The sequence below is a fragment of the Terrapene carolina genome, unplaced genomic scaffold, assembly GCF_002925995.2.
Source record: "Terrapene carolina triunguis isolate 2854851 unplaced genomic scaffold, T_m_triunguis-2.0 Scaffold402, whole genome shotgun sequence".
NCBI classification, from domain to species: domain Eukaryota; kingdom Metazoa; phylum Chordata; order Testudines; family Emydidae; genus Terrapene; species Terrapene triunguis.
The window spans coordinates 1,369,750-1,396,477 of NW_020664753.1; the positions used below are offsets into that span (position 1 = coordinate 1,369,750).

General features: G+C 47.7%; 1 protein-coding gene across 1 annotated transcript in view; it reads right to left on the bottom strand.

Annotated features, from left to right (window-relative positions):
• Positions 1–26,728, bottom strand: part of WDFY4 (WDFY family member 4) — a 230,467-nt gene that overhangs the window by 87,372 nt on the left and 116,367 nt on the right. The window contains exons 37-41 of the mRNA XM_026658165.2: positions 26,308–26,499; positions 25,007–25,146; positions 5,508–5,585; positions 4,227–4,430; positions 1,413–1,449 (exon numbers count right to left, since the gene is read on the bottom strand). Of these exons, the coding sequence (XP_026513950.1) occupies positions 1,413–1,449; positions 4,227–4,430; positions 5,508–5,585; positions 25,007–25,146; positions 26,308–26,499 (651 nt within the window). The remainder of the gene's footprint in view (positions 1–1,412; positions 1,450–4,226; positions 4,431–5,507; positions 5,586–25,006; positions 25,147–26,307; positions 26,500–26,728) is intronic.

Sequence of the window (26,728 nt, forward strand, 5' to 3'; positions counted from 1 at the left end):
CTGTTCTGCCTAGGGAAATGGCATTATTTATTTGCCAAACCCCACTCCCTCCAATGGTTAAACTAGGCAAGAGAGAAGTGAAATCTGTTAATTACTAGGGAAGGACTAACTAGGAACTGGCCCCAACATTCAACCATAACTTGAAACTGAGCTCCAATAATAGTTGAAGATTGGAAAATACTGAACAAACATGTTTATTTCCATGTTCGTACTAGCTCTGGCTGATACCAGAAGTACTTAAATAAAATCAAACAAGAGGCTGCTCAGATGAAACTAGGAAGAACTGGTAATTGTAATATCCTGGGGACACTCACGGAGCCCAGCACATGCTGCAACAGAATGTTGGGAGTTCAGGTAGTGCTGTGTAGACACTCATGCAGTGCAGACATGATCTGTGTGTATATTATATCCTTCATCTGCCTTCTCTATTTAGACTGTAAGCTCCTCAGAGTAGTGGCTATTTAGTACTCTGTACAGTATCTAGCACAAAGGAGCCCTGTTCTCAGTCGGTACCTGTGCCCTACCAGAATAAACATACTTAATAATAACAGTTTCACCAACCTACACTAAAGGTTTGCCCCAGTGCAGCGACACGGGAAGCTGAACTCCACAGCGCTGGCTGAAATGTATCAAACCAAAAGTTTTTACACCCAAAAATGGCCTTTCTTCCTAAAACAAAATTTTCGGTGACTTTTTCACACTATTTCATTTTTCGCAATTTTTTTTATCCAAACGTCTTCTGTACTGACTGAAAAACCAAGGTTTGGGGAAAGAAAAATTTGGAAAAAATGTCAACAGTTTAGAAACAAATGAAAAAATGGCTCCATTTTTAACCCAGGGAAACAGAAACAACTTTGAAATTTCAAAAAAAAAAAAAAGGGATTTTTACCCCCATTTTTTCTCCAGCTCTTTGAAAGTCACAATCTCTTATCATTCCCTGAGCCAATAAGTGCCCTGTTCATTTCTTTTCAAATGAGGTCTTAAGGGGGTGTCTCATGGCACGCAGCAGAGGATGGAGAAGTAGTGGGTGCAACACAGAAGATGCTGCTGTAGAAGGTAAACATTCAGCAAACAACAGTTAACTGCTGAGCACACATCACTTAAAGGCAAGTGCTTTCCAGTCCTCTCCATGAGGTGCCTAAATGTTCGATTTTATGGTAGGCTTTTGGCTTCTTCTTTCTCCCACTGGCCACAAGACAGTAATGAAATTAGCATCTGGTTAAGTGCTATGTGTAATGATACCTTCAATTTTACCCTAAAAAATTCAGATCACTTTAGACAGCAGTAGGCTAGACTTGCCACCATATTACAATCCCCAGGCCAAATTCAGACCTGGAGTCGGAACTGCTTACTTCAGCTCAAAGTTTGGACCTACAAGCTCATTTTCTTCTATAGATCAGTTTAAATGTTACCTTGATTTTCTTCTTGAATTGGGGTAGCTTGGTGAACCTGAAAAGAAAACAGCCATCACTAAAATGGAATATGCAGCCTGGCAACATACCCCAACACCAAGCTACGGCAGATTGCAGACTCAGAACTGAGCTGCAAAGAATGCATTGGAGGGGATCCCAAATGACCAAAACAACATAAAAATAAACATTCATGTGCTACAATCAAAGGGGAAAGGCCCACACTCTTCCTAAAAGCAGGACCTCATTGCTGACTCCCGAACAGTGCCAATTCCAGGACAAAGTCATATTCTACTCTATGGAAGGTCTGCAGAATTGGAGCGCCATTTGTAAATCACAAAGACTGGAGAAGCGAATATTCGGAGATACTCAGGCTAAGTCCTTCTGCTTCTTGCTGACAGGAACTGGCGCTCAAATCCTACAGTGATGGGCAGTAACATAAAACAAGATAAGATAATTGGACTCCTGGCTCAGACTACTCTAATTCCACAAGCAAGACTCATTTGATCACTGGCCAGTTCCAGCAGGACAGTCAGTCTGATGCACTGAAGCCTGTGGTGGCAGAATAACTTTCTCCACATGGGACTTCAGGATATAAAATGCCACCAGGAGGGCGTGCTATAATTCTGGGATACTGCAGAGAGAAAGAAAACCTGTCTATTTGTAAGATCTCACTAGGCAGGAGTGTGCCTAGTGTACCATGAAGGTCAATCATTCCACCGCTACTAAAAATGTAGCAGCCTCTCTAAACCCCCTCAAAAATGGCTAATCTCAATGGGTTTCTGTAGAGAGGTGGAATGGCCTCCCTCTGGATTTGAGAGCGAAGGACCACTACACCTCCCTCCAGGGGGCAGAGCCGAACCTGCCCCGCCCCCTCACCAGAAGTACCGGGGGAGGGAGGGGGAGAAGAGACAGGAAGTATAAAAGAAGCCCCTGCAGCTCAGTTGAGTGGGAGTCAGGAAAGGAGAAGGATGCCTCCACTTTGCTGCGGCACCTAGGAGCTGAATCTGTGCTCTGCAGAACCCTGCCCCCGGAGGAGGCTGACCCTGAAGAGGAGTTGCTGGGACTGCCATCCACTGTGTACCCAGAGGATCCAGAGGACCTGCGGATTACAGAGGTACCAAACCCTAGGGAGGTAGGAAGTAGCCCAGGGGCAGCCGAGAACTGTCTGGCTAAGATGCTGACTGACTCTAGGTCAGCATGTTGCGGCTGGATCCCTACAGACCCAGTGGCGGACCACTCCACCGCTCAGGTCCGCCAACAGCAATTCCGGGCCCCAGGGCAGAACAGTCAATGGGCCCCCTAGCAAGGGATGGCTGAGGTTTATGACACTACTTTTTATCCTATTGATAACACATTAAAACCCAATGTACGTAAGTTGTGGCATTGCTTGATGTAGTTAACTTTTTTTTTCCAGTTACAGCACCAGTATTAAACAAATTGTGAGCCTAAAGATAAGATGTAGAATTTGTTATTATGAATTATATATTTAAATTAATTAAAAACATTATGGAATGAAATTGGAGAGAGTCCAGCAGAGGGCAACGAAAATGATTAGGGGGCTGGGGCACATGAGAGAGGCTAAGGGAACTAGGCTTATTTAGTCTGCAGAAGAGAAGAATGAGGGGGGATTTGATAGCAGCTTTCAACTACCTGGTATGAAATTAATTCTTTATAGGATATGAAGGATCACATACAGTACATATGCTATGGAAGAGGAAGTTGAAATAAAACATACAACACAAATTTTCATTGCTAGGAAAAATATTGGACTTTATCTGATCTTGAGAGGAAAAGTCATTTGTATGCATGTGCTGAATGTGGGGCTTTGTATCTTTGGACAGAGACCAATCATATTGATAATGGTATACTGAACTGCCTGAAAACATCATAGACAAAGATGCTTTCCTGAATATTGTTAGATTTTTTTTTAAGATACAAATATGTGAAGTGACAATGGCATTCGTGTGTGTGTGTGTGTGTGCGTGCGCGGTGCTGCCTTCTTGGCTGCCTTCACCACCGCCGGTACCACCCTGTGCATGCCTAGGAGCCCTGCGGCCTGCCCGGGCAATTTAAAAGGGCCTGGGGCAGTGGCCAGGGGGCCCCCCTTTGCTCTCCTCCCCCCCCGACCCCCGTTGGTGGGCCAGCCGCCACTGTGAGGGCCCTGGGCTGGGACGCAGTGGAGTCGGGCGAGCCCACATCCTCCTACCTCTGCCATTGCACCCCTGGGGTGGCAGCCTCCCCACCCTAGGCCAGGAGGCCTGTGTAAGTCTACTACCCATCATGCTAGGACACTAGACTGTGTGTGTGCTCACCCCTACCTGAGCCCCTAGACTGCGTGTTTGCTGGCTGCCTTAAGCCTACAAGCTGAGGCTAAAGCCTGCTGGGCTCTGCACCAAAGGGCAAGAGCCTGAACTCTTAATTGCTTTCCACCCCAACCAAGAGGCTGCTCACTGCCTCGCCCCACCCAAGGGGGCAAGAGGACTAGACTGTTCCTGCTGGTTTACCCTTGCTAGGGGGCTACCAAACTACAGACTGCGTGTGGCTCGACCCCGGCTGCGAGGCCCGAGCTCAAAGGTTATTGCCTAATACAGTGAGGTGGAGTGGCCTCCTTCCCCACTTGAGAGCGAGGGTCCACTACAGTTTCCAACTTCGAGGACCATGACCCAGCGAGTCAAGACAATGGGATTAGAAAAGGAGAACAAGTTGAGGGGAGAGGATTAGAAAGCCACATGCATAGGGTGTTATTTGTGGGTTATTCCAGTGGGAAAGGAAGAAGGATAGAGAATTTGCACACCACATCCAAAAGCTTGTTACCTCGCTCCTCATTCGCATCACTGCCCCATGGGCCCTCTCGCACCGAATCCTCTTCTGCATCCGTGCAGGCCCTTCGTATCCATCGAGACGCCACCTTGGGGCTGACAGCCCCGATACGGCTCCCCACGGGCCCCCTCTGGTGAACAGCTGCTCCTCCAGTGTGGCCCAGTCTTTCGCCGCTTTGCTGTAACCACACTGCAGCATCTGTAGGAAAGAATCACTTGCATCACTCCATCATGCTCCACTTTCCCAGACCACCCTCAGCTGTTCTATCTCTGCGATCTCGATGGATCCAATGACCCTGATGAGTCGGGACTGGGATGGAACCCTCCATGGAAACCCCAGGCACGGCAGGAAGGAGTGCTGCCAGTCCAGCAGGTAGTGATCTTCACTGAACTCTACATGATCAAGTCTAAATACTGGAACTCTTGGAATCACATGGAACCATTTACATTTCACTGAATAGCCATACTCAACCAGATATATTTAACCCACCATTACACAAAGTCACCAGGTAAAATAGGAAACACAAAACTATTTTGCAATAAAATATTAAATAACATGAAATAACAGATATTGACATCGTCTGAGATGAACATCAAAGTTTATGCACCTGTGCTTGTCCTGCTCAGTGTGCATCTCCAGTGATGGCAAATGTTGACATTCACCAAAACACAGGCAGTATCCATACTGTTACAAACGTTCTGAATGTCTCATCAGAAATAGCGGGAAATCTCTCCATTGTGGCCTGAATTGAAGTATACCTGGGTTGGGTTTTGTTTGAAACTACCATTCTCAAGGGGAGATGAGATTAGAATTCCAGGGCATAAAGCGCTTACTGAGCTCCGATGAACCAATCGGGAAGTAAAGAGTTGCATGTGGGATTTAACTGGCTGTAAGGCTGAGTTCCATGAAAACTATTATTGACAGCTGAAGAGCCAAATCTGGAGTAGTCTTTAAATTACTCCAGTGGAAATCAGGAGTACCTGAGGACAGACCTGGGGACAGACAGACCTGGGGATGTGCAATCTGATTGGTGATTGATGCTACTCCACAGTACTGTTACTCACACAGGAGGTAAATAGAAAATTACTGACTCATCACATGACTGTTTTCAGCCAGTCATGAGCCAGAATTTTTCACCATGTACTCTGCAGGCTGTATATACAGTAGGGACAACATCTCACCTCTGACACAACATTGCATTGCCAGGGCAGTCTGAGAAGTTAAAAAATGTCATCTTCACAATAGAAACAAACTATGAGATCTTCAATCCCTTACCTGTACATGATCTTTGTACAAAGATGCGTACAGCTCCTGCCCACTCCTTCTGAACTTTTCCATACATGACACAAAGCCCTGGAGGAAACACCAGAAGACATTGCAATGCTCAGTAACAGGCTCTGCATGCACAGGTTTGGTGGTGGGTCAGAAGCAGAGTTAGCAACTGTTGGTCACTCAGGGTTTATGAGTGTAGACCAGGTGGGCTTGGGGAACTCTCCAGAAAGCAGAATGATGAGGTGATGACAGGAGTTCTTCTGTTTATAGCCCATGAGAGAAGAGCAATGAAAGGGGAGCCCAATATATCCATGAACTCAACACGTGTTGGCACTGGAATTATTTAGAAGGAGAAAGAAAGTAGAGCAAATAAGGCAACGTTTATACACAAACCAGTATTCAGGCTTCCTTTGTTTAAATGGGGGAGATAACAGCACAGGAATAGTGCAAGATTAGTAATATTTTTTCTATTCCTGCAGCACCGAGAAAGCTGAGGTTAAGGCCCCAACATGCTAGGCGCTGTATATCCACCCAGTAAGAGACAGTTCCTGACCCAAATAGTTTACAGTCTAAATAGATGGGACAGACAAAGGAAGGATTATTATCCCCACTTTACAGATGGCCAATTGAGAGTTTAAGGACAACAGTTGGGAAAGTGCCTAAGTGATTTAGGAGCCTCCGTCTATTCTCAAAAGTGATTTAGGCAAGCAGGAGCCCAAGTGTCATTGATAGTCAATAGGACTCAGACTCCTAAATCACTTCTGAATATGGGACTTGGACTCCTAAGTCACTTAGGTGCTTTTGAAAATTTAACTCTAGTGGTATGTCTACACTGCCCTGGAAAGCAGGAGTCAGGCTCTGACCCACCCCCCTAGCAGGGTCTTCGGAGGTGGGTCCTGAGTACTCCCTGGCCTGAGTCAAACTGATCGGTGTGTGGATGGAAACAGGGCTTGGGCTCAAACCTGAACTAGAGAAGTGTAGACATATCCTAAGTGACTTACCCAAGGTCACATAGTAAGTGTGTGGCAGAGCTGGGAATGGAACCACAGCTGTTGTGTCTCACTCCAGGACTACATCCTTAAGGTCAGCCTCTTTTCCCACAGGCAGGAGGGTATGGTCTTGTCCAACACAACAATTAATCTAACACCACCTGTCTATTTCATTGACATTTTTATATGAACGAGTCTCTCAAACTCAGCAGCTCTGTGCTAGTCCAAGGGGAAAGTACAGCCGGCAGGGCAGGAGATACGGGTTGCATTCACAACTCAGCCAATAGCTTGCTACGTGACCTTGAGCCCATGCCTATGCACCTGCCTGTGCCTCTGTTTCCCCATCTTTGAAATGGGGACAAGAATCTGGACCTCGCAGGAAGTTGTGAGGCTAAATTCATTAATGTTTGTGAAGTGTTACGAGATTCTCAGGGGTAGGGGGTTAGAGAAACATACTGGGCCAGATTCTGGGCTCACTTGCACCAGTGTAAATCATAGATCCATAGATTTTGAGGCCAAGAGAGACCATGTGATCATCTGTGTAACACGGGCCACAGAATTTCATCCAGCAATTCCTGTTTGAGTTAAAACTTCACTTTTAGGGAGATCTCCAATGAGGAGTGACACCACCCAGTGCCATGCAATTATGCAGCAGGAAAACTGGTGTCATGTGAGAGCAGAATCAGGCCTAAAGTATTCATCATTATTATTAGAACCCCTCAAACTTTTGCATTAAACTCAAAGCAAATCCAAACTTTCCGCTTTGAAATGGCAGGTTTAGCCTTTTGGCTGCCTCTGAACTTCTGGGTCCCAGAAGGGCTGTGACGTGAAAATGCTGCTTCCATATTTCTAGCCTGCTGAGAAGCATGTGGGGTCTCATCAGGGAGCAGGCTGAGGAGGTGAAGCAGCGAGAAATTGATGGGTGCTGTGAAGTTACCTGCCCGTTCATGCTAGAGGGCCGGGCGGAGTGCTGTGACTCGTGAGTTCACTCCTTTTCCCACTCAAACATTAATTGTATGGGCAAATGCCCCTACGTGGCCTCAGGCAGGGTAACTCTTGGCGGGGGGGTGTAATACCACAAACCCTTCCCACCTCTACACATGCACACACACACAAAGATTCTCTTGAGGGAGACATAAAACCTTTGCTTAAAAATGGTCCTGGCCGCTCCCTGCTCTAACTACTAGACGCCACCACCTGCCTTTTGAAGCTAGATGCTCACTTGCTTTAACACCTTCGATGCTGCAAGCTCTTTGGGGCAGGGACTGTCTTTTTGTTTTGTGTTTGTACAGTGCCTGGCACCAAGACGTCCTTGTCCGTGACTGGGGCTCCTAGGCGCTACTGCAGTACAAATCCTAAATAATAATATGGGTACCTGTGTATACAACAGGTGCCCCAATGTGGCAGTTGCACACACACAGAATAGACAAAGAACTTTTTCCCCCTCTTAGCAATTATAGATGGCAACTTGTAGCCAGGAGATGGCTAGACAAGGAGGCCGGGGTTTGCTGAACACCAGAGAAGTTGCAGGCAGTATCGCAGGCCGTGATTTCTTTGACAGATTGCTGGGGCTGGCTGGAAAAGATCTCAGAAGTCCAGGGCAAGCTGAGGAGAGCACTCAGATATATTGAGCACAGGAGAGTACGATCCTCTGGCAAACTGGAAGAGAAGAGGGAAATGCCCTGCTGCTGGGAAGGCACTGAATGCACAGACTGTACAGGTGGCGCTAAGGAGTGCTCCTTTCAGCCATCTCCTACAAATAAACCACTGACTGCAGAAAGCCCCACTACCACGCAAAGACCTCCGTCCCACCAGAACCGAGACACTGTGCTCTTCCAGGGATCAGGGAGGTCAGATTGCTCTGAGCCCAGGCACTGAGGTGAGCATGCCAATCCCAGCCCTTCTCAACCCAAAGCCATGGATCAGATGGGTAACCTTTAAATGCATGGACTCCGTGCCACGCGGGCAGCGATTGCTCAAAGCAAACTGCCTAGCTGCTGCTGGCGCTGTGCTATAATTGAGTTAACATAAAAGGTCTATGTGGTGCCGATTGCTGCTGGCAGAGAACCAGCTCCGTCCCCTGCCGCGAAGTCCCATTTAGTGGTGTTTCCCCGCAGGAAGCGCCTGTTTTACACTGATGGAAGCCATTACATTTTGTTTGTGTGAAGCATCATTAAACCCGTAATCACAGTTGCGGCCTCACAAAACTAGTCCATAAATTCATATAAAACTCCCATAAGGACTGACCTAGACAGCAATCGCTTTCCCGCGTTGCCAAGCTGGGCCCAGTGCAAAAGGGGAGCTCAGGTTCCAGCTTTACAGAAATACGGCAAAAACCACACAGATCAGACAAGAACCTCCTTTATGTGCAAGCAACGGTCAGAGACCCCCCCAAGTTCTGAAAGGCCAGACCAGGTCAGTGATCCAACGGCAGCCACTTCAAAGCAGCCCATATTGGGCATTTCAGCGATGGTCCATCACCCTCAGAGGTCTGATCCAGGACACTCACTGACTTCCCTGAGCTCTGGACAAGGCTCCAGCCTCGCAGGGTTTATGCTTTGGAACTGGCAGGGCTTAGGTATCTTTAAGCTGACTCCGAGGGAAGAAGGGTTCCTCTAGCAACCACTTGTGGTCAGCTGGGGACTGGTATTGAAGCTGTATCCAACCATCCTCAACCAGAACCACCTATCCTGGAGCAAACCCTAGAGGATAACCACCACAAGACAAGCATGTGGTCAGAAAATTAGAAGAATGGTAAAAAAAAACCTACGAGGTTAATGGGAGAGAAAAATTAATGCATCAGAGATGTACCCAGCAAAAGAGAGGGCAAATCCTAGGCACCGTGATAATATAAATAATAATATTAAACAGATATCTGATTACCATTTCTTAAATACTCTAACCAAAACCCATTGCATCTGACCATGTTTTAGGAATATTAATAACTATACCAGGCTTGCTGTTGTCTGCTATTGAGTAAAGACATAATGGTTTTCCAGTTTAAAAAAATCCCCAGAAACAATGTGTCCTGAATGGGATAAGGAGGTTTATCTTTTAACATAACACCCTGCCCAGTGGATAAACACAATGGTGTTGTTGTATCATATCTGGCTAAAACTAGAAGTGATAAATTAGTTTTTGTCATTGTTAATATTGAATTGTCAGTATTTGGATGGTAATAGTTTAAGATAGGGCTGTCACATGCATGAGTTGATACAGGACTCACTGGGTCAAAGTCTCTAACCTGTGTTATGCAGGTCAGACTAGATGATCATGGCAGTCCCTTATGCCCTTAACATGAAGGAATACATCACCCTGCTACAAGTCCCACTTAGGGCTTCTCTACGTCAACATTTAGTTCATGGCAAACTGGGGTGTGAATCTACCGTGCACTAGCGCACTTTGATCTAGCCCTCTTTGCAACAGGACTAGATCAAGGCACATTAACAAACGGTTAATGCGCATCAGCAGAGTCCACCTGGATAGTCAGTGTGTGGCAGGCTAATGCGGGGTAGATTCCCACCAGACCTTGCTGAAAACTAAATGTTTGTATTGACAAGCCATTAGACACCTTCTTCTCATCACTTACATTACAAGTAGATTCAGGTTATTTTTCTGCTCCCAAGTCCTCTGCCAATTTTTGTGGTTTTACAGTACAATTGGGTTTACAATCATATTTTCCTATTTTTTTTAAATGTTTCCCTTCCCCCTTTTGTTGTGCAAAAGGCCCATGCAAACAACAGGGGAAAGTGACTAATGCTGGGGAAAGTGACTAATGCTGGGGAAAGGGGAAATGGACAGAACACAAAGAACTGGCAAATGCACAACATAAGCAAACTGAAAGAACAGAGACCATTTCTCCTAGTCTCTGTCAGTGAGAGGAATCGGAGGTACTACTAAATGTGCAGCGAGAAGTGTGACTATTAAGTTATCAATATCCTGCTGTGCTGAGCTCGGGAAAGTTTTATATCTGATTTTTATATGACTTTTAAACACCACCATAGTCCACAAAAATTCAGTTTTGCCATAACAAGCTCCTATTGCATGATACAGACACGGCATGGGCGATACACAGCTCTCTCCTAAAGAAACATGATGTCATTGCAGCTCTGCACTTTGGTGCTTTCTTTAGAGGAATTATAGGCCCATAATACAACAATCCCTCTCACACACAGTACACTTCAAAGCCAGTAGCTCAGGAAAGAGGGGTTACTATCCAGGAGAAGTGCCAAATTGAGAGCCCAAGTGGCTAAGATCCTCTGTCTGGGCTAATTCTGCATGGTGCTGAGTGCTCTGGCCCCGATCCAGCAATGCACACCTTTGCAGATGAGCAGTCCCATTGAAGTTAATGAGACTACTCATGTGCTTGAAGTGAGGTATGTGATTAAGTGCTTTGTTGAATCAGGGCCTCCAACTGCTGATGTGTGTCTGCAACTTTAATTTTTTTTTTTTTTTGGGTAGGGGAATTTATAAAGCAGATTTCAAGCCACAGCACTTACTTACATATAGCAAAAATAATATCTACCTCTTACATAGTGTTTTTCATCAGTGCATCTCAAAGCACTTTACAACAGAGTTCCCCCATTTAACAGATGGGGGAACTGAGGCACAAGAAGGTGACATGACTTGCCCACAGTCACCCAGCAGGCCAGTGACAGAGACAGGAATGAAATCCATCTCTCTTGAGTCCCAATCCAGTGCTATAATGCTAGGTCCACTTCCCCTCAGGCAGCATAATGATCTCTAGGGTAGAATTTGGCAACTATACAGAACATTTAACAACAGTGCTGGAGGGAGTTGTTTTAGTCAAAATTCCAGGAAAACCCTTGCTTTTATGAAAAGTAGGAGGGGAGATTTAATGTCCACAAAGAGTAGAGAGGACTTTAGTCATTTGAAAGAGGTCTCACGTCTCAACTCATCTACTAGGTAAGCAAAAGAGCTGGTGGAATTTTTGTTTTCCTGTGGAAAATTTTAGGAAAAGAAAAAGAAATGTTAATTTTTGTCAAATTTCAGCAGAAAATGTTGACTTTTCATTTGGTTTCTAGCAACCGCACATCAAAAAAATTCAGCCAAAAACTGAAAAAAGTGTCTAAAACTGCCCCAAACCCAGTTTCCAGTCAAAATGTTTCAGTTTGAAGCGTTTTGGTTCCGCCCCCACCCCCCCAAAATTGTCAAAACCCCAATTTTCCATCCAAAGAAACAAAGTTTCAGCAGAAGATTTTCAGCCAGCTTTAGTAAAGAGCTGTTAAGATTAAGTTAAACTAGCCACCGTTGGAACTGTTTTGCCCACCCATAACTCGAGAGGGGCAGGGCCGGTGCTACCATTTAGGCAAACTAGGCGGTTGCCTAGGGCGCCAAGATTTGGGGGTGCCAAAAAGCGGTGCCCCCAATTTTTTTTTACATTGTTCCTACGCCCCCTCCCCGAGCACGTGGTTGCTGCTCCACTTCTCCCGCCTCCCAGGCTTGCAGAGCCAATCAGCTGTTTGGCTCCGCAAGCCTGGGAGGGGAGGAGAATTAGAGCGGGGACAGAGAAGCCAGATGTTCACTTCATAGCAAAGGGCACATTCTATTATTCATCAGGTTACAAATGTCAAGCTAAAGGAAAGGATGGTTTCTTTTAGCACAGAAAGAGAGTTCCTTGCCCTTTTTCAGTAGCAGACACCCCCGTCACTGAGAGCTGTTGGCACACTCTTATTAAACACAACACTGTCATCACTACATAGATTTGATTGTACATTACATAGCCAAAACTCATTTAGCTTTTCAACAGACTGTAGCTCCAGCAGCTAAGTGCTGCATGTAAGCCTTGTGCCTCGACCCTCTAGGAGGCTAATGCATACTGCCAACTGCTCTTAAGGATCATGGACAGATTCCTGGCATCACCAGTTGGTTGGGGAATAGCAAACTTAATGAGAAAGAGACCCACATTTCAATTCACCACATACGCAAGGGTGGCTTTGCAGAGGAAAAACCAGAAGTATGGTGTTTGTGTCTGACCTTACAGAACAGAACTCCATAGCATACTGCACAGCTAAATGCAGACAGCCTGGAAGTAGCATTGACTTTATAGCAATAAAAAAATTACCTAGGAAATTAACTCAGGTAGAAGTAGGCTATCTTCTAGTAGGCAGAGAACAAGCCTGGGGAACGGGACACCTGGGTTCTCTAGTCCTGGCTCTGACAATGACTTCTTGTGTGAATTTGTGCAAGTCGCTCAACCCCTTGTGCCTCAGTTTCTCCATCTTTAAAATAGGGATAATGACGCGGACCTCCCCCGGGGGGGGGGGGGGGGGGAGTGAGTCTTTGGCATTGCTAACAATAAATACAACCAAGTCTCCTGTTTTCCCATACTTATGCTTCCCACTAGATTCTCACTTTCTATTAAAAAGATTAACTTTATGCAAAATATTTAATATAAGCAGTGCTGCCAATAGTCACACCACTTTCTATTCAGGCTTTTATGCTGCAACTATCACCATGGTGTCTAAGTGCAAACAAAATTCACTCTGGAACTTCTGGAATTTTGCGAATTTAAATTCTCCACCTCACAACTCCATCAATGAGAATCCGGCAGATTTCCAGCAGTTACCCTAGGGTCATGTCTGTACTGCTGGACCTATTCCCTATCTAGTTTCTGGCCAGCTCACTCATGCAAAATACTTCCCACCACACATCTGCTTTTACCTCTGCTGAACTGAACACAGGCCTGGTCTACACTAGGCTTTTATGTCGAATTTAGCGCCGTTATATCGAATTAACCCTGCACCCGTCCACACCACGAAGCCATTTAGTTCGACATAGAGCCCTCCTTAAATCGATTTCTGTAATCCTCCACAACGAGAGGAGTAGCGCTAAATTCGAAATGGCCATATCGAATTAGGCTAGGTGTGGATGGAAATCGACGGTAATAGCTCCGGGAGCTATCCCACAGTGCACCACTCTGTTGACGCTCTGGACAGCAGTCCGAGCTCGGATGCTCTGACCAGCCACACCCCGGGAAAATTTGAATTCCTTTTCCTGTCTGGGCAGTTTGAAGCGCAGTTTCTGTTTGGACACCGTGGCGAGCTCAGCAGCAGTGGCAGCAGTGGCAACGATGCAGAGCTCTCCAGCAGAGATGGCCGTGCAATCCAATAGAAAGAGGGCCCCAGCATGGACGGATCGGGAAGTCTTGGATCTCATCGCTGTGTGGGGAGATGAGTCCGTGCTTTCCGAGCTGCGCTCCAAAAGACGGAATGCAAAGATCTATGAGAAGATCTCTAAAGCCATGGCAGAGAGAGGCTACAGCCGGGATGCAACGCAGTGCCGCGTGAAAATCAAGGAGCTGAGACAAGGCTACCAGAAGACCAAAGAGGCAAACGGACGCTCCGGATCCCAGCCTCACACATCCCGTTTCTACGAGGCACTGCATTCCATCCTAGGTGCGGCCGCCACCACTACCCCACCCCTGACCGTGGACTCTGAGGATGGGATATTGTCCGCGGCCGGTTCCTCAGCGGACGGGGAAGAGGAGGAAGGAGATGAGGAGGACGAGGCAGTAGACAGCGCTTACAACGCTGATTTGCCCGACAGCCAGGAGCTCTTCATCACCCTGACAGAGATCCCCTACCAACCCTCCCCAGCCGTTACCCCAGACACAGATTCAGGGGAAGGATCAAGCAGTAAGTGTTTTAAATATCCAAACATTTATTTACAACATAACTGGCATATTTAAAATATTAACAGTAGCTAAAGTGCTTTAAAACATGTAAACATTTATTTGCAACAAAACAGGAAGATTGAAAATATTAACAGTGGGTAAAGTGCTTAAAAACATGTAAACAGGAAAGTCAAACAAAAGGGGAATCAGTGCAAAGTGTATCATGATTACTCCGTCTTTGGGCGCCTCAATATATAGTCCGAACCATTTTAAAAAAATCTCACAATGTCCGCTTCATGATTATAGTGCCCAAAACCCTGCAGTCATTTGTCCCTCCAAGGGCACCTAAGCCAAGAACTGGTCAATGTAACCGGGGATCGAGGCGACATCCTCCGGGGAGAACTCCTCATACACCTCCTGCAGGTGTTTTTCAAGCCTCATCAGCAGGTTCCTGGGCAGGGACAGCTTATTAGGCCCCCCGTGGTAGGACACGTTTCCCTGCCACAACGCCAGCAGGTACTCCGGGATCATGGCCTTGCACAGCAGTGCAGCAAATGGCCCCGGTTTCTGCAGGCTGTCCCGGAGCATCTTCTCCTTCTGGCTCTCGGAGACCTTCAGGAGGGTGATGTCAGGCATGACTCCCTGCTGTGAATTAGGTAGGGGAAAGTTAGTATTGGGACTGCTTGCCCGTCCCTTTACAGAACTGCAACCGCCGGTTTACAGCCACGCGGTTTACAGCCGCGAGGGGCTGGGACAGGGCCAGAGTTCATGCTTGCAGGATTGCTGCCAGCAGAGACTCGCATTGCTTTCTATGTGAAAGGAGGCCAGTGCCACTCTTAAAGTTTTAAGCGGCCACAAGTCTACGGCTTACCATGTTTGCCATCTAGACAAAGTCCGGTGTCCTGCCCTGCTCCTCAGCTCGCCACAGCAAGACCGCAGGCACTGTAGGCGAGGGCCGAAAATTCGACCTTGTCCTCAGTGCGCGTGTGATAGGTGCTCTGCATGGTCTTGTTCACAGAGAAAGACTATGTTCTCTGTTCACAGATACATTGCTCTGTCTCAGGAATTCACTCCCTTTTTCCAATTCCCACAGCCACATCTGCCCAGAGGCTAGCGCACATTAGGAGGAGGAAGAAGAGGACACGGGAAGACATGTTTGCTGAACTAATGGAATGCTCCCGAGCACAGGCAGCCCAGCAGACACAGTGGAGGGAGAACTTGTCCCAAATGCACCGGGCAAACATTGAACGGGAGGAGAGGTGGCGACAGGAGGACAGGCAGGCTACTCAAACGCTGCTTGGACTAATGAGGGAGCAAACGGACACGCTCCGCCGCCTTGTGGATGTTCTGCAGGACCGGAGGCAGGAGGAGAGAGCCCCGCTGCAGTCTCTCTGTAACTGCCCTGCCCCGCCACCAAGTCCCATACCCCCCTCACCCAAAGTCCAAACACGGAGGGGTGGAAGGGGCCGGGAAAAATTTCACTCCACCCCTGCGGACTGCTCTACCACTAGAAGGCTCTCATTCCCCAAAATTTGAAAAGTCCTTTCCTACCCGCCTCACACAAGACCCCGTCCAAGTTTCACCCCCCCGTTCCATGTGCGGTTGTTAATAAAGAATACGTTTCTGTTCATTTCTGTTTCCATCCTCTTCTTTTGGAGGGGAGTCTGTCTGGAGGGGGGGGAAGGGCCTTGGTCATTGGACAGGACAGTCACCTTTAGCAGGGGGCAGGTGCAGCAGCAGGGCACATATACAGTGCAGTGACTAGTTATCCTGGTCAGTCTGGGAGGTGGTTTTCATGTTCTGTGTGGTGGGGGCGGTGGTGTTGCTCTGTGACTTGGTGGCGGGGGAGGGCAGTTACAGATCTTATGCAGCGGTCCTTACCCTGGATCACAGAGCCGCGCAGCAGGGGATCTGTAACCCTCCTCCCCCTGCAAGACAGTCACATAGCCGACACATACACGCAGTCCCGGCCAGGAGGGCTGGCAGGCTCCGTTGAAACAACCAGTCCACCATCGCGGAGCCTGTCATTCCTGGAGTTTAGAAGCATCATTTGCATCACAACCCTAAACCCGCTCCCCGCCACAGTCTGCGTCCCAGGTTTAAAACATTCCCGTGAAAACAGTAATAAAGACAACGGTGTCCATGAACAAAACAGAACAGATTTTATTTTTTGGGAAGGGGGTGAAGGGGGTATGTAATTGGAGAGGATAGTCGACGGCAACTGGGTAAAGAAACGGGGGCAAGTTCAGCTTCTGTGTCCACAAACTTAAAAGTCAATGGGTACCCTGCTCAGCCTTGAAACTGGCTTTCAAAGCCTCCCGGATGCACAGCGCGTCCCGCTGGGCTCTTCTAATCGCCCGGCTGTCTGGCTGGGCGTAATCAGCAGCCAGGCTATTTGCCTCAACCTCCCACCCCGCCATAAAGGTCTCCCCCTTGCTCTCACACAGATTGTGGAGCACACAGCAAGCTGCAATAACGATGGGGATATTGGTTTCGCTGAGATCACAGCGAGTGAGTAAGCTTCTCCATCTCCCCTTGAGACGGCCAAAAGCACACTCCACTACCATTCTGCACTTGCTCAGCCGGTAGTTGAACAGTTCTTTTTCTGTGTCCAGGGCGCCAGTATAGGGCTTCATGAGCCAGGGCATTAGCGGGTAGGCTGGGTCCCCGAGGATCACTGTAGGCATCTCCACATCCCCAACAGTTATCTTGTGGTCCGGGAAGTAAATACCTTCCTGCAGCCGTCTAAACAGACCAGAGTTCCTGAACACGCGAGCGTCATGAACCTTGCCCGGCCATCCGACGTAGATGTTTGTAAACCGTCCCCGATGGTCCACCAGTGCTTGCAGCACCATTGAAAAGTACCCCTTTCTATTGATGTACTGGCTGGCCTGGTGGCCCGGTCCCAGGATAGGGATGTGAGTCCCATCTATAGCCCCACCGCAGTTTGGGAATCCCATCGCAGCGAAGCCATCTATGATGGCCTGCGCGTTTCCCAGGGTCACTACCTTTGACAGCAGTACCTTGACGATTGCCTTGGCTACTTGCAGGACAACAACCCCCACGGTAGATTTGCCCACGCCAAAGTGGTTCGCGACTGACCGGTAGCTGTCCGGCGTTGCAAGCTTCCAGAGGGCTATGGCCACTCGCTTCTGGACAGTCAGGGCTGCTCGCATGCGGGTGTCCTTGCGCTTCAGGGCAGGGGACAGCAACTCACAAAGTTCCAGGAAAGTCCCCTTCCGCATGCGAAAGTTTCGCAGCCACTGGGATTCATCCCAGACCTGAAGCACTATGCGGTCCCACCAGTCCGTGCTTGTTTCCCGGGCCCAGAATCGCCGTTCAACAAAATCCACATGCCCCATTGCAAACGTGATGTCCTCGGCGCTGGGTGTCGTGGTTTCTGACAGCTCTGTGCTACTCTCCGACTTCAGGCCCTCACTCCGCTGCCGTAGCCTCCTCGCCTGATTTCTCTGCATCTGCCTCTGGGAAAGGTGTATGATAAGGTGCGAGGCGTTGAGAACGGCCACAACTGCAGCGATGGTCGCAGCGGGATCCATGATCGCAGTGCTGTGGCGTCCGCGCTGTCACTGATCAAAAAGTGCGCGAACTGATTTCCCGCCGGCGCTTTCAGGGAGGGAGGCAGGGCGGTAGTGACTGACGGATGACGACAGTTACCCAAAAGCACCCTCGCCACAATTTTTTACCCAGAAGCCATTGGGGGCTCGACCCAGAATTCCACTGGGCAGCGGGGACTGCGGGAACTGTGGGATAGCTGCCCACAGTGCACTGCTTCCAATGTCGACGCTTTCCCTGGTAGTGTGGACTGACAAAGTCGAATTACTGTCCTTAGTGTAGACACACACGTTCGACTTTCTAATATCGATTGCACATATTCGATTTAACTAAAATCGAACTACTCTCGTAGTGTAGACATACCCACAGTGACTGGATATCTTTGTTTCAGAGGAACTAAAACCTTTTTTTTGTTTAAAGTTTCTTTAACTTTCTCCAGCTTGCCCACAGGCCAGTGTAATTTAGCTGTGAGCCAATTATCAAACAAGATAATAATATTATAATGGGAATTGGTTAATATACATCATTAATAGCAAAGTGCCTGCTTTCATTGCAGGGGGAAAAAAGTTATGTTGCTATGAGCAGTTTTAAAATGAATATGAGATTCCACACTTCCCTTGTGCATTTAATGGCATGCTAATTTACATTTTAATTACTTCCTAAGAAATCAAAGCATTTGTTGACAGTAGAACATAATGTCAACTTCACGGTGCACTGTTGGTGGATGCTTAATGAACTTAATTAGATAATTAGTTATGTTAATTATCCTTCTATTACGAAGATAAAGATGCTACACAAATGATGCACTTTGCAAAGAAATTTCATAATTATATGTTTGCTTGTTTTAGCTTGATTTGAAATAACTGAGGAAAGGACAAACAGAGTGACTGGTATGAAAAATATTTGCTTTAAAGAGTTTTTGTTTCATCTATCCCCATCTTCAGTTCACACACTTTGTAGGCTGCTATAATCAACAGGTTCCTTCTGCCTCTCAAATGTTCTGTAGAAATCAGCAGGTTCTCCATTTCAGTTCAAATCCCCTCCACCCCGCATCTAACAGTATTTCTCTCTTTGCTTGAGCACCTATATAGCTCACTGCTGAGAACAGGCAGTCTCTTTTTCTGCTGTGGTGTCTCCAACACTGTTCGGGAAGAGGGGTGCAAACATCAACTTTAATTTCCAATCCAGAGAGGAGGAAGGACAGGCTTGTGGTTAAGAAATCCCGACCTGGGATTCAGGATAACTGGGTTCAAGGCTGGGTTCTGCCACTGTGTAACCCTGAGAAAGCTCCAAGGTCTTTCTATGCCTCATTTCCCCACCTTTGCAATGGAACTAACACTCCTCTGCCTAGCAGGGTGTTGTGAGGCTGTAGTGATGAGGGCATATAGGTACCTAGCCAGAGGGACTGTAAAGAATATAGGTGCCCTAGTTACAGCAGTGCAATCTCACTGAAATCAAGGGGCCCTGTTCTACCCTCAGTCACAACCTTGCCCTGCCACCACCATTTGTGGGTTTAATGCAAGTGCTGATTACATTCTGTTGAATGTTAGGATCTAGCAGTCAGATTGAGGGGTGTTGGGTCATTGACCACACGGCCACGAAAGGGGTCTGAGGAGGGGCTGCACACTCTGCTGGCTTCTCCCAGCATGCTAGAGACAGGCTCCCCACTATGCTGCTTCTGCTCCACTTGCTGAGTGACTTCAATACTAGACTCCCCAAGAAGAAATACTGTGCCTGGCCCCATACACAAGAGTCCAAGATGAGTGAAGTCTCTTTGCACCTTCTGTTCACCTCAAGCTCCCACAATGGCCAAGGCACAATCTGGCCCTCTCTACAGATGCAGTTTGGTTGCGCTACATCCATCTGCCAATGCAATTTTGCACCTTCCCATGTAAGAGACTAAAAAATGACCAGAAAACTAGTCTGTTGTTTCTGCTCTCGCCGTGTAAATAGCCCAGGCTCAGCTTAAGCTTTTTATTCTGTAGTTCAGAGTTAAAAAGATTTATTTTTTCCCCAGCCCCTCAAGGCATCTGTGCCTTGGAGAAAAAAAAAAAGAACATACACACTGAACTAGATAAAGAATAAAGAACCCACTACAATTGTCTCTGGCAGCCCATGCAGTTTGTTAAAGGAGCCAAACAAAATTAATCAGCCAACATTAACCCTAAAATCAAATATAAATATAACCCTGGTACTCCTTCCCCCAACAGCAAAATCCTGCGCAAACAGATGTGCTGAGGGTCAACAGACTGGCTGGCAGATCAGAACTCTGCAGGACCAAGCATGAGAGCCCTCGGGGCAGATAAACTCTCATCCAACTCTCCCCTCTGAGATGGCTCTGAAAGGCAGGAATGGAGCTAGACATGGGAAAATCCTTCCACCTCTGCCAGCTGACAGATCTCAAAGAATCGCATGGCTTGGCACAGCGCTCCTGTGGCTCCTGCATGGTTATTCAGGCTTCCAAGTAGGAAAAATGGAGCAATTACCAGACTGTGCTCATTCTCTCCCTCCTCCCACAAACACCATCAATCGGCTTTGCAAACTCTTCTTTAACCCTGCAGAACGTTCTGCAACAAATGCACAGTGGGTGGGGGGCTAGTGGACAGAGCTGGGGCATGAATGAGAGAGCTCTGCCCATTAGAGTACCCACTGATGAACAGCCGGGCAGTGGGAATGGGGGTTTGTAAAGCACTTTGAGATCCTGGGGTGAAAGGTGCAGCAGGAATGGAGAGCCAGATCCTCAGCTGGTGTAAATCAACCCAGCTCAATGGATTAGGATTCTTTTGTGAACAACAGTTTTTTTGGGGGGGGAAGTTATTAGAAATATATTTTTATTCACATCAAATATGGGTACTTCTCCACCTTCCATTAGCTACATTCTGGGGAGCAGAGGAATAAATTTAATAACCCAACCAGAGCCCTTCCATCTCTGGTTTCTGTGAGGTAAATCCTGAGGTCCTCACTGAGTTTTTACTGACTCAGGAAAATTTCCCCTTGATTCCAACGGGACTTTTGCTCAATTAGGGTCCACAGGACTTAGCCCTGAGTAAAAAGAAACAGGAATTTTGTAGTTGGCACTAGGATGTTTGGGTTTTAAGGGTTTTTTCCCTACTATTTAACCAGTGGTCCTACATTTTTTATCTTATCTTACTGTGATGGGGGGTCTGCTTACCCCGCACTAGCCCAGACAGGGTTAAGCCCATGTTATTCACAGTGGAAGTCCCGCCTCCCTGGCAAGACTGGGCATGCGTCAAGTGCTCTAGTAGTATAAAGGGAAGGAGCCCAGCTCATTCTGGGCTGGAGGCTGCAGGGGAAGGACCTGCCTGGGAAGCTCCTGTGGAGGGCCAGCCACAGCCCGTGACTGCACTGGGAATCGAAGCCACCCACGGCCTGCTTGCACCCCGGCGACTGGAGGAACCCTTGGAGATGACTGGCCCTGCCAAACACAGAGGACCCAACATCTCATGGGAAACCCCAACACAGACTCTGGTAGGAAGTGACCCAGGGAGGGTGATGGAGTTATACCTCCCCCCCGGGGAAACTCAGCGTGTTTTGGTAGGACCCCCCCTGCTGAGTCAGTGGCAAGCCGCTACGCCACTGTTAGGGCCCTGGGTTGGGGCCTGGTGGAGTTGGGTGGGCCCGGGCCCCCCTACTGGGGCTGCCACACCCCATAAGGGGTGCCCCAATGCTATAGATTCTGGCCACTAGGCCCTGCCACCCTGCATCAAAGGGCAGCTCTATAGACTCTGGCTGCTAGGCCACACTGCCCTGCACTAAAGAGGGAGGGATAGCTCAGTGGTTTGAGCATTGGCCTGCTAAACCCAGGGTTGTGAGTTCAATCCTTGAGGGGGCCACTTAGGGATCTGGGGCAAAATCAGTACTTGGTCCTGCTAGTAAAGGCAGGGGGCTGGACTCAATGACCTTCCAGCTCTATGAGATAGGTATGTCTCCATATATTTATTATTATTTATAGACACCGGCCATTAGGCCCCACTGCCCTGCATCAAAGGGCTGCTTTATAGACTGTGACTGATAGGCCATGCTGCCCTGACCCTAGGGGCTTGTACCGTCACACTTACCTTAGGGTTTCATACTGCCACCCCCCACCACAGTATCTGAGTGGCTTCCACATAAAACCAACAAGGCTCCATGGACTCCCTGGCCTTCTCCCTTTTCAAGGTCAAAAGTGCTTGGGGTGGAGATGGTTGTTCTAAGATTTTTCCCCAAGCAAGACAGGACAATATGTGAAGGCCAATCCCATTACAGTACATCTTGGAACAACCAGAGTCATTAAAGAAAGATAAGAAAAGATAAAGTTTATGACCAACATTGTCAAACTGAGGTGCCTAAAGGTAGCCACCTACATAAAAATGGCTTGGTTTTCACAGCTGCTAAGCACCCCCAGCAGCCACTAAAATTAATTGAGAAGTTGCAAGCGCTCAGCACCTTCTGAAACTAGGTCACTTTTATTTAGTGGCTAAATGTGGAGTTCAAAGCATAACTTTAGGTGGCCATTTAAAAAAAAAGCCCTAAATTTGAAAACATTGGCCACAGGTACCACCAACGAGACTGACAGGTTCGTTAACAATAGGGTTGGGATATGGAGAGTTTGATCTCAGGTTTTATTTCCCCTTCATAAATACAATGTAATCCTCTTGATTCGGACCCCCTGGGTGAGGACCTGACATCCTGACCAATTAGCTCTACTGATTAAGAGAAGAATCTGATTTTTTCAAGCAGCATGAAAAGACATAACACAATGCACAATATAGCACTGAAAACAAATGCAAGGACACAAGTGAGAATCCCTACATGTCATCCCCCTTTCTCCTTCTCCATAGACTTTATTTGGCAATAGGGAGAGAAGAGCAGAGGTCAAAATTTGATACCGAGTTCAATTCCACGTAACCCTAGGCACTGCCAGTAGGCTGCCCACTAAGCAACATTTCCATATGGTCCCAACTTGGCAGCAGGTATTTCCCATTCATTCATATTTAGCTAAACCAGTTCTGGAAACTGTACCAAAGCAGCAGCCATCCCAACCAAAGGCCAGCTCCTGTCCACCCTTACTCACGTGAGCAGTGCCACTGAAGAAGAGAGATGGATCTGGCCCCATGAGTTATATTATATCTGCAACTAAACCATGGGCTCCACCCACTGAAGTCAAAGGGAACTTTGCCAATGAGCTCCAAGGGGTGAGATTGCCAAAAGCACCTATGTGAGTTGGGAACACGACTGCCAATGTGATCTCTGTTCCTAACTCACTTAGGTACTTCTGAAGATCTCCCCCCTATACTCTATGAATGGATTCTATATAGAGGGACTGTTGCAGGCTGCAGAGAAGCTTGGAGATCCATTTTCTCGTCTCTCAAGTAGGTCTGGCTGAAAAGTGCTGTTAACTCTCACAAAGAGAAGTTGGAGGGAGAAGAACATTTGGAATTGTCATTTTGTGTCTCAATGCGAGGAACAATTTGTCAGTGCTGCAGAGCTGTCAGTCGCTGACATGATAAGGAATAACACCGAATGAGTAATGTTTCCTCCAACCCAGCTCCTTTAATTACAAGCCTCTCCCTTGCAGAAGAGAGACAGAAGATGCAGAAACACCAATTTCATGCACTTGTGCCTGAATAATGTCTCCATGCTGCCTTTTCCAGATGGCAACCTTTTCACTGGAGGAACTAATGATGTGGGCATATTTAGGGAAAAACCAATAACGGAGTCTTTAACCTTCAACAGCAAAAAGCATGTTGTACAAAATGTTCCTTGGGATACATTAACAAATATCAATTACATTGCTCACTGAGGTGTAATCAGCTGTAATAATCAAAATTAATTTTAAAAAATAATTAAACAGACCCCAGGGCAAATAGTCAGTGCTCTGGCAGCATGACATCACAGGCTACATGTGTACCTGGGAAGAAGTTGCTCGCTCTGTAACCAACAAAGATCTTAAGCAATGAGTAGGACGTTATTCAGAGAAACCTTGGTGAGCGCTGTGGTTATGAGAGCCACCATCTTGGCTGACACACTGGGGACTGAACCGGGGACCCCCCCCACAAATAAAAGCATAAGGAGGTGCAGTTTGACCTAAGGAGCCCAGGCACCCTAGCTGGGGCTATAACAGAGCCATCTCCTCTGCCAATCAGCAAGGGAGGGTGGAGACCGGTAACACACTCACCAGTGGATTAAATCCAGGATCCTCAAGGCTGGGAGGGACGCATTGCCCAGGATACCCTACCAGTGCACTGCACTCTGCCCTGCAGCATCCTCTGCCGCTCTAGGCCTAGGGCTGTTTAAGAAGGGCCTGCTAACAGCCGCTAATCTGTGCTCTTTATTGGTGGTATGGACAAGTGTCCGCTAGGTGCTTGGAGGAGGCCATGACCCCATTATTGTTTCTCAGCCAGAGAGGATAGGAATACTCTGCTAACATGGTCCGATCCCAACTAATCCAGACTCACTCCTCTTGGGGAGCTGCATGGACAGTCTGGCTGTCCTTGTCTTTCCCTGAGAACAGCTGTGGAGCTGGTGGGGCAGTGACATGCATCCCCTCTGGCCCCATGCCTGGTATACACACACCTCCTCCCAGCCTACCTAGTCCCCCAGGAGGGGCCTCCAGCATGGGCAGAGGAGGAGAGGATAGTGCCATGGAGGCAGCTGATGGGGGCAGGGGGGGCGTACCATGTCAGAGAGATGGGGTCCACACAGTGCTCTAAGCCAAAAGTAGCAGCAACACCTGGGAATGCCTCACCCCTCTCCTCACTGGGAGAGTGCAATGTTCTATTTTTATTTTCTGCAATTAGGCCTCCATGCAGCAAGGTGTGTAAGCACACGCCTAACTTTAAACCCACTGGGACTAATCACAGGCTTAAATTTAGGTGTGTGATTAAGCGTCTTGGTAAATGAAAGCCTTACTTGATTAAAAGCCTTTTAATAAAGAGATGTTTCCAACAAATGAGATTGGAACCAAGCCTGCTAAGATTAAAGGAGAGCCTAGAGGTCAACTACAAGACCTGGGCTTAAAGCTGGGTGAGGTTCTCTGGCCTCTTCTATGCAGGAGGTCAGACAAGATCATCATGATGGTCATTTCTAGCCTGAACATCTATGAAAGGAAGCTTAATGGTAATACAGATGCCTATAATTACTACTATACTTATCCCTATAATGATATAATTACTAATGTGATTCATATGCGAACATCCCAGGCAATCTTAGCTGATGCCTCCTGAACCCAGCCGTCCTTAATGGCATCCTCTCAAGGCTTCCGAGTGGGTGGTGTAGGCAAATAATAGGGAAATAGAAGTTACCTCAGATTTGCACACTGTTTCCTTTACATTCTTGCCAGGCATCAACCTCATAGCCGAAGACAAGCTTTCGCTCCAGGAACTGGGCTTGCTGTGGGACTGAGCTGGCGTTGTTTTACTTTGGAGAGTCTTCTTCTCGGATGCTGTAGACCAGAAAATAAAATGCTTAGGAAGGAAAGGTGCCCAGGTCTTGAGCATGAGTGGCAGGCTGGCATCTGCATGGGACATGACCCAGTACCATGGTGGAAACTCCGCGTGCTTTGTCCCTGTTCTATCCCACTCACTCATCAGCATGTGCTTCTCAGGCCCTGTAGCCGATGGACCATGTACTACCTCAGACCACACACTGTACAATTCTGTGGCCAAACACGGTTGCAACCAGCTTCTACTACAAAGCTCTGTTTTAGTATCTCCATAAGTTTGGCTACGGTAAGCCCCACCTCATCCCCACCAACCCACCTGTACTACTTTCTTTCTAACAAAACTAATGGGGTCCAATGTACCCCGGGCATAAACTCATTGACCTCAAGAGAATGACACTGGAGGCAAATTAACCCAACATCTCCAAGTGTCGTCCTCTGTGGAGATGGGAAGCACCATCAGCAAAACCCTTAGAAGAGCTTCTCAGGCTTTTCAAATACTGCAACGAATGTCAGGAATCATGGGGTCATTCATTTGCAGAGAAGCTCACGCTGCTTATCTCCAAATGTCTGTGGGTGAGATTTGTATGGGGCTCTACTCAGCCCTTACTCAGTTTATATTCAGTCTGGTGCTTATTCCTGGGGGTGTAAGATCCCCTGGGGATGGGCAGCAATGGTAGTTTTGTGCCTTTGGGATTGTGGGCTGCTTCAGGAGGCCAAAATGGCCCCGGCATAAATTAGAGCAGCCCTGGGAATGCTCTAATGGACAGCAGCTTCCTAACAGCTGCTCTTCAATCTGGAACGGCCCAGAATCACTGCAGTGGTATATGCTGCCAAGGCTCCCCTCTGGCCCTGGCATGCCCATTTCTGAGGAGCCCTATGCTGTGTGGTTGCACCAGGGGAATCCTCTTCCAGCCCCTTGTGGCACCAAGTCAGTCCCTGTGCATCACCAGAGCAGTGTAAAGGGGCTGGCGTGTGGGACAGAATCCCTCCCTCAAACTCTGGAGTTGGACTGAAGAAAAAAAAGAGTGAGGACCCAAGGTATCTGGCCTGTGATGTGCAATAGGAGACTATAACTGAGGCGTCGGCATCCTTCCATTAATCGGGATGCTTCCTGCAATGCTTTTGCTCGCTGAGGTAAGTGTTCCATTAAAGAACAGAGACCTATGAAGTGCTGCCAAGCCTTCGTCATCATCTCTTCCCACAGAGGAGTGATCTCCGCTATCTTCACTTCCTTCTCTCTGTCTCCCGGCTTCACAGAGAGATCCATCTTGTAGGTGTCCTCCAGGACCTGCCACCTCTGGGAAATGAGCTGCTTCCAGATGACTTTGACTGTTTTCAGAATCTCTTGCTGAACTAGAAAGCAAAGAGTTGTCAATGAGGAATGACCTTCTGTTTGAAAATGTGAAGTCAGCAGCATAGGAGCCAAAAGTGTGTCTCCGTTATACTGGTGCCAATCTGGAGTGACTCTATTGAAGCCACTGGAGTTACTCTAGATTATCACCATTTTGTGCACTATCTGCAAAGGCCTCTTAGCTTCACTACTGACTCCCTTGTGGAAAAACAACAGGACCTTTCTTCCTCC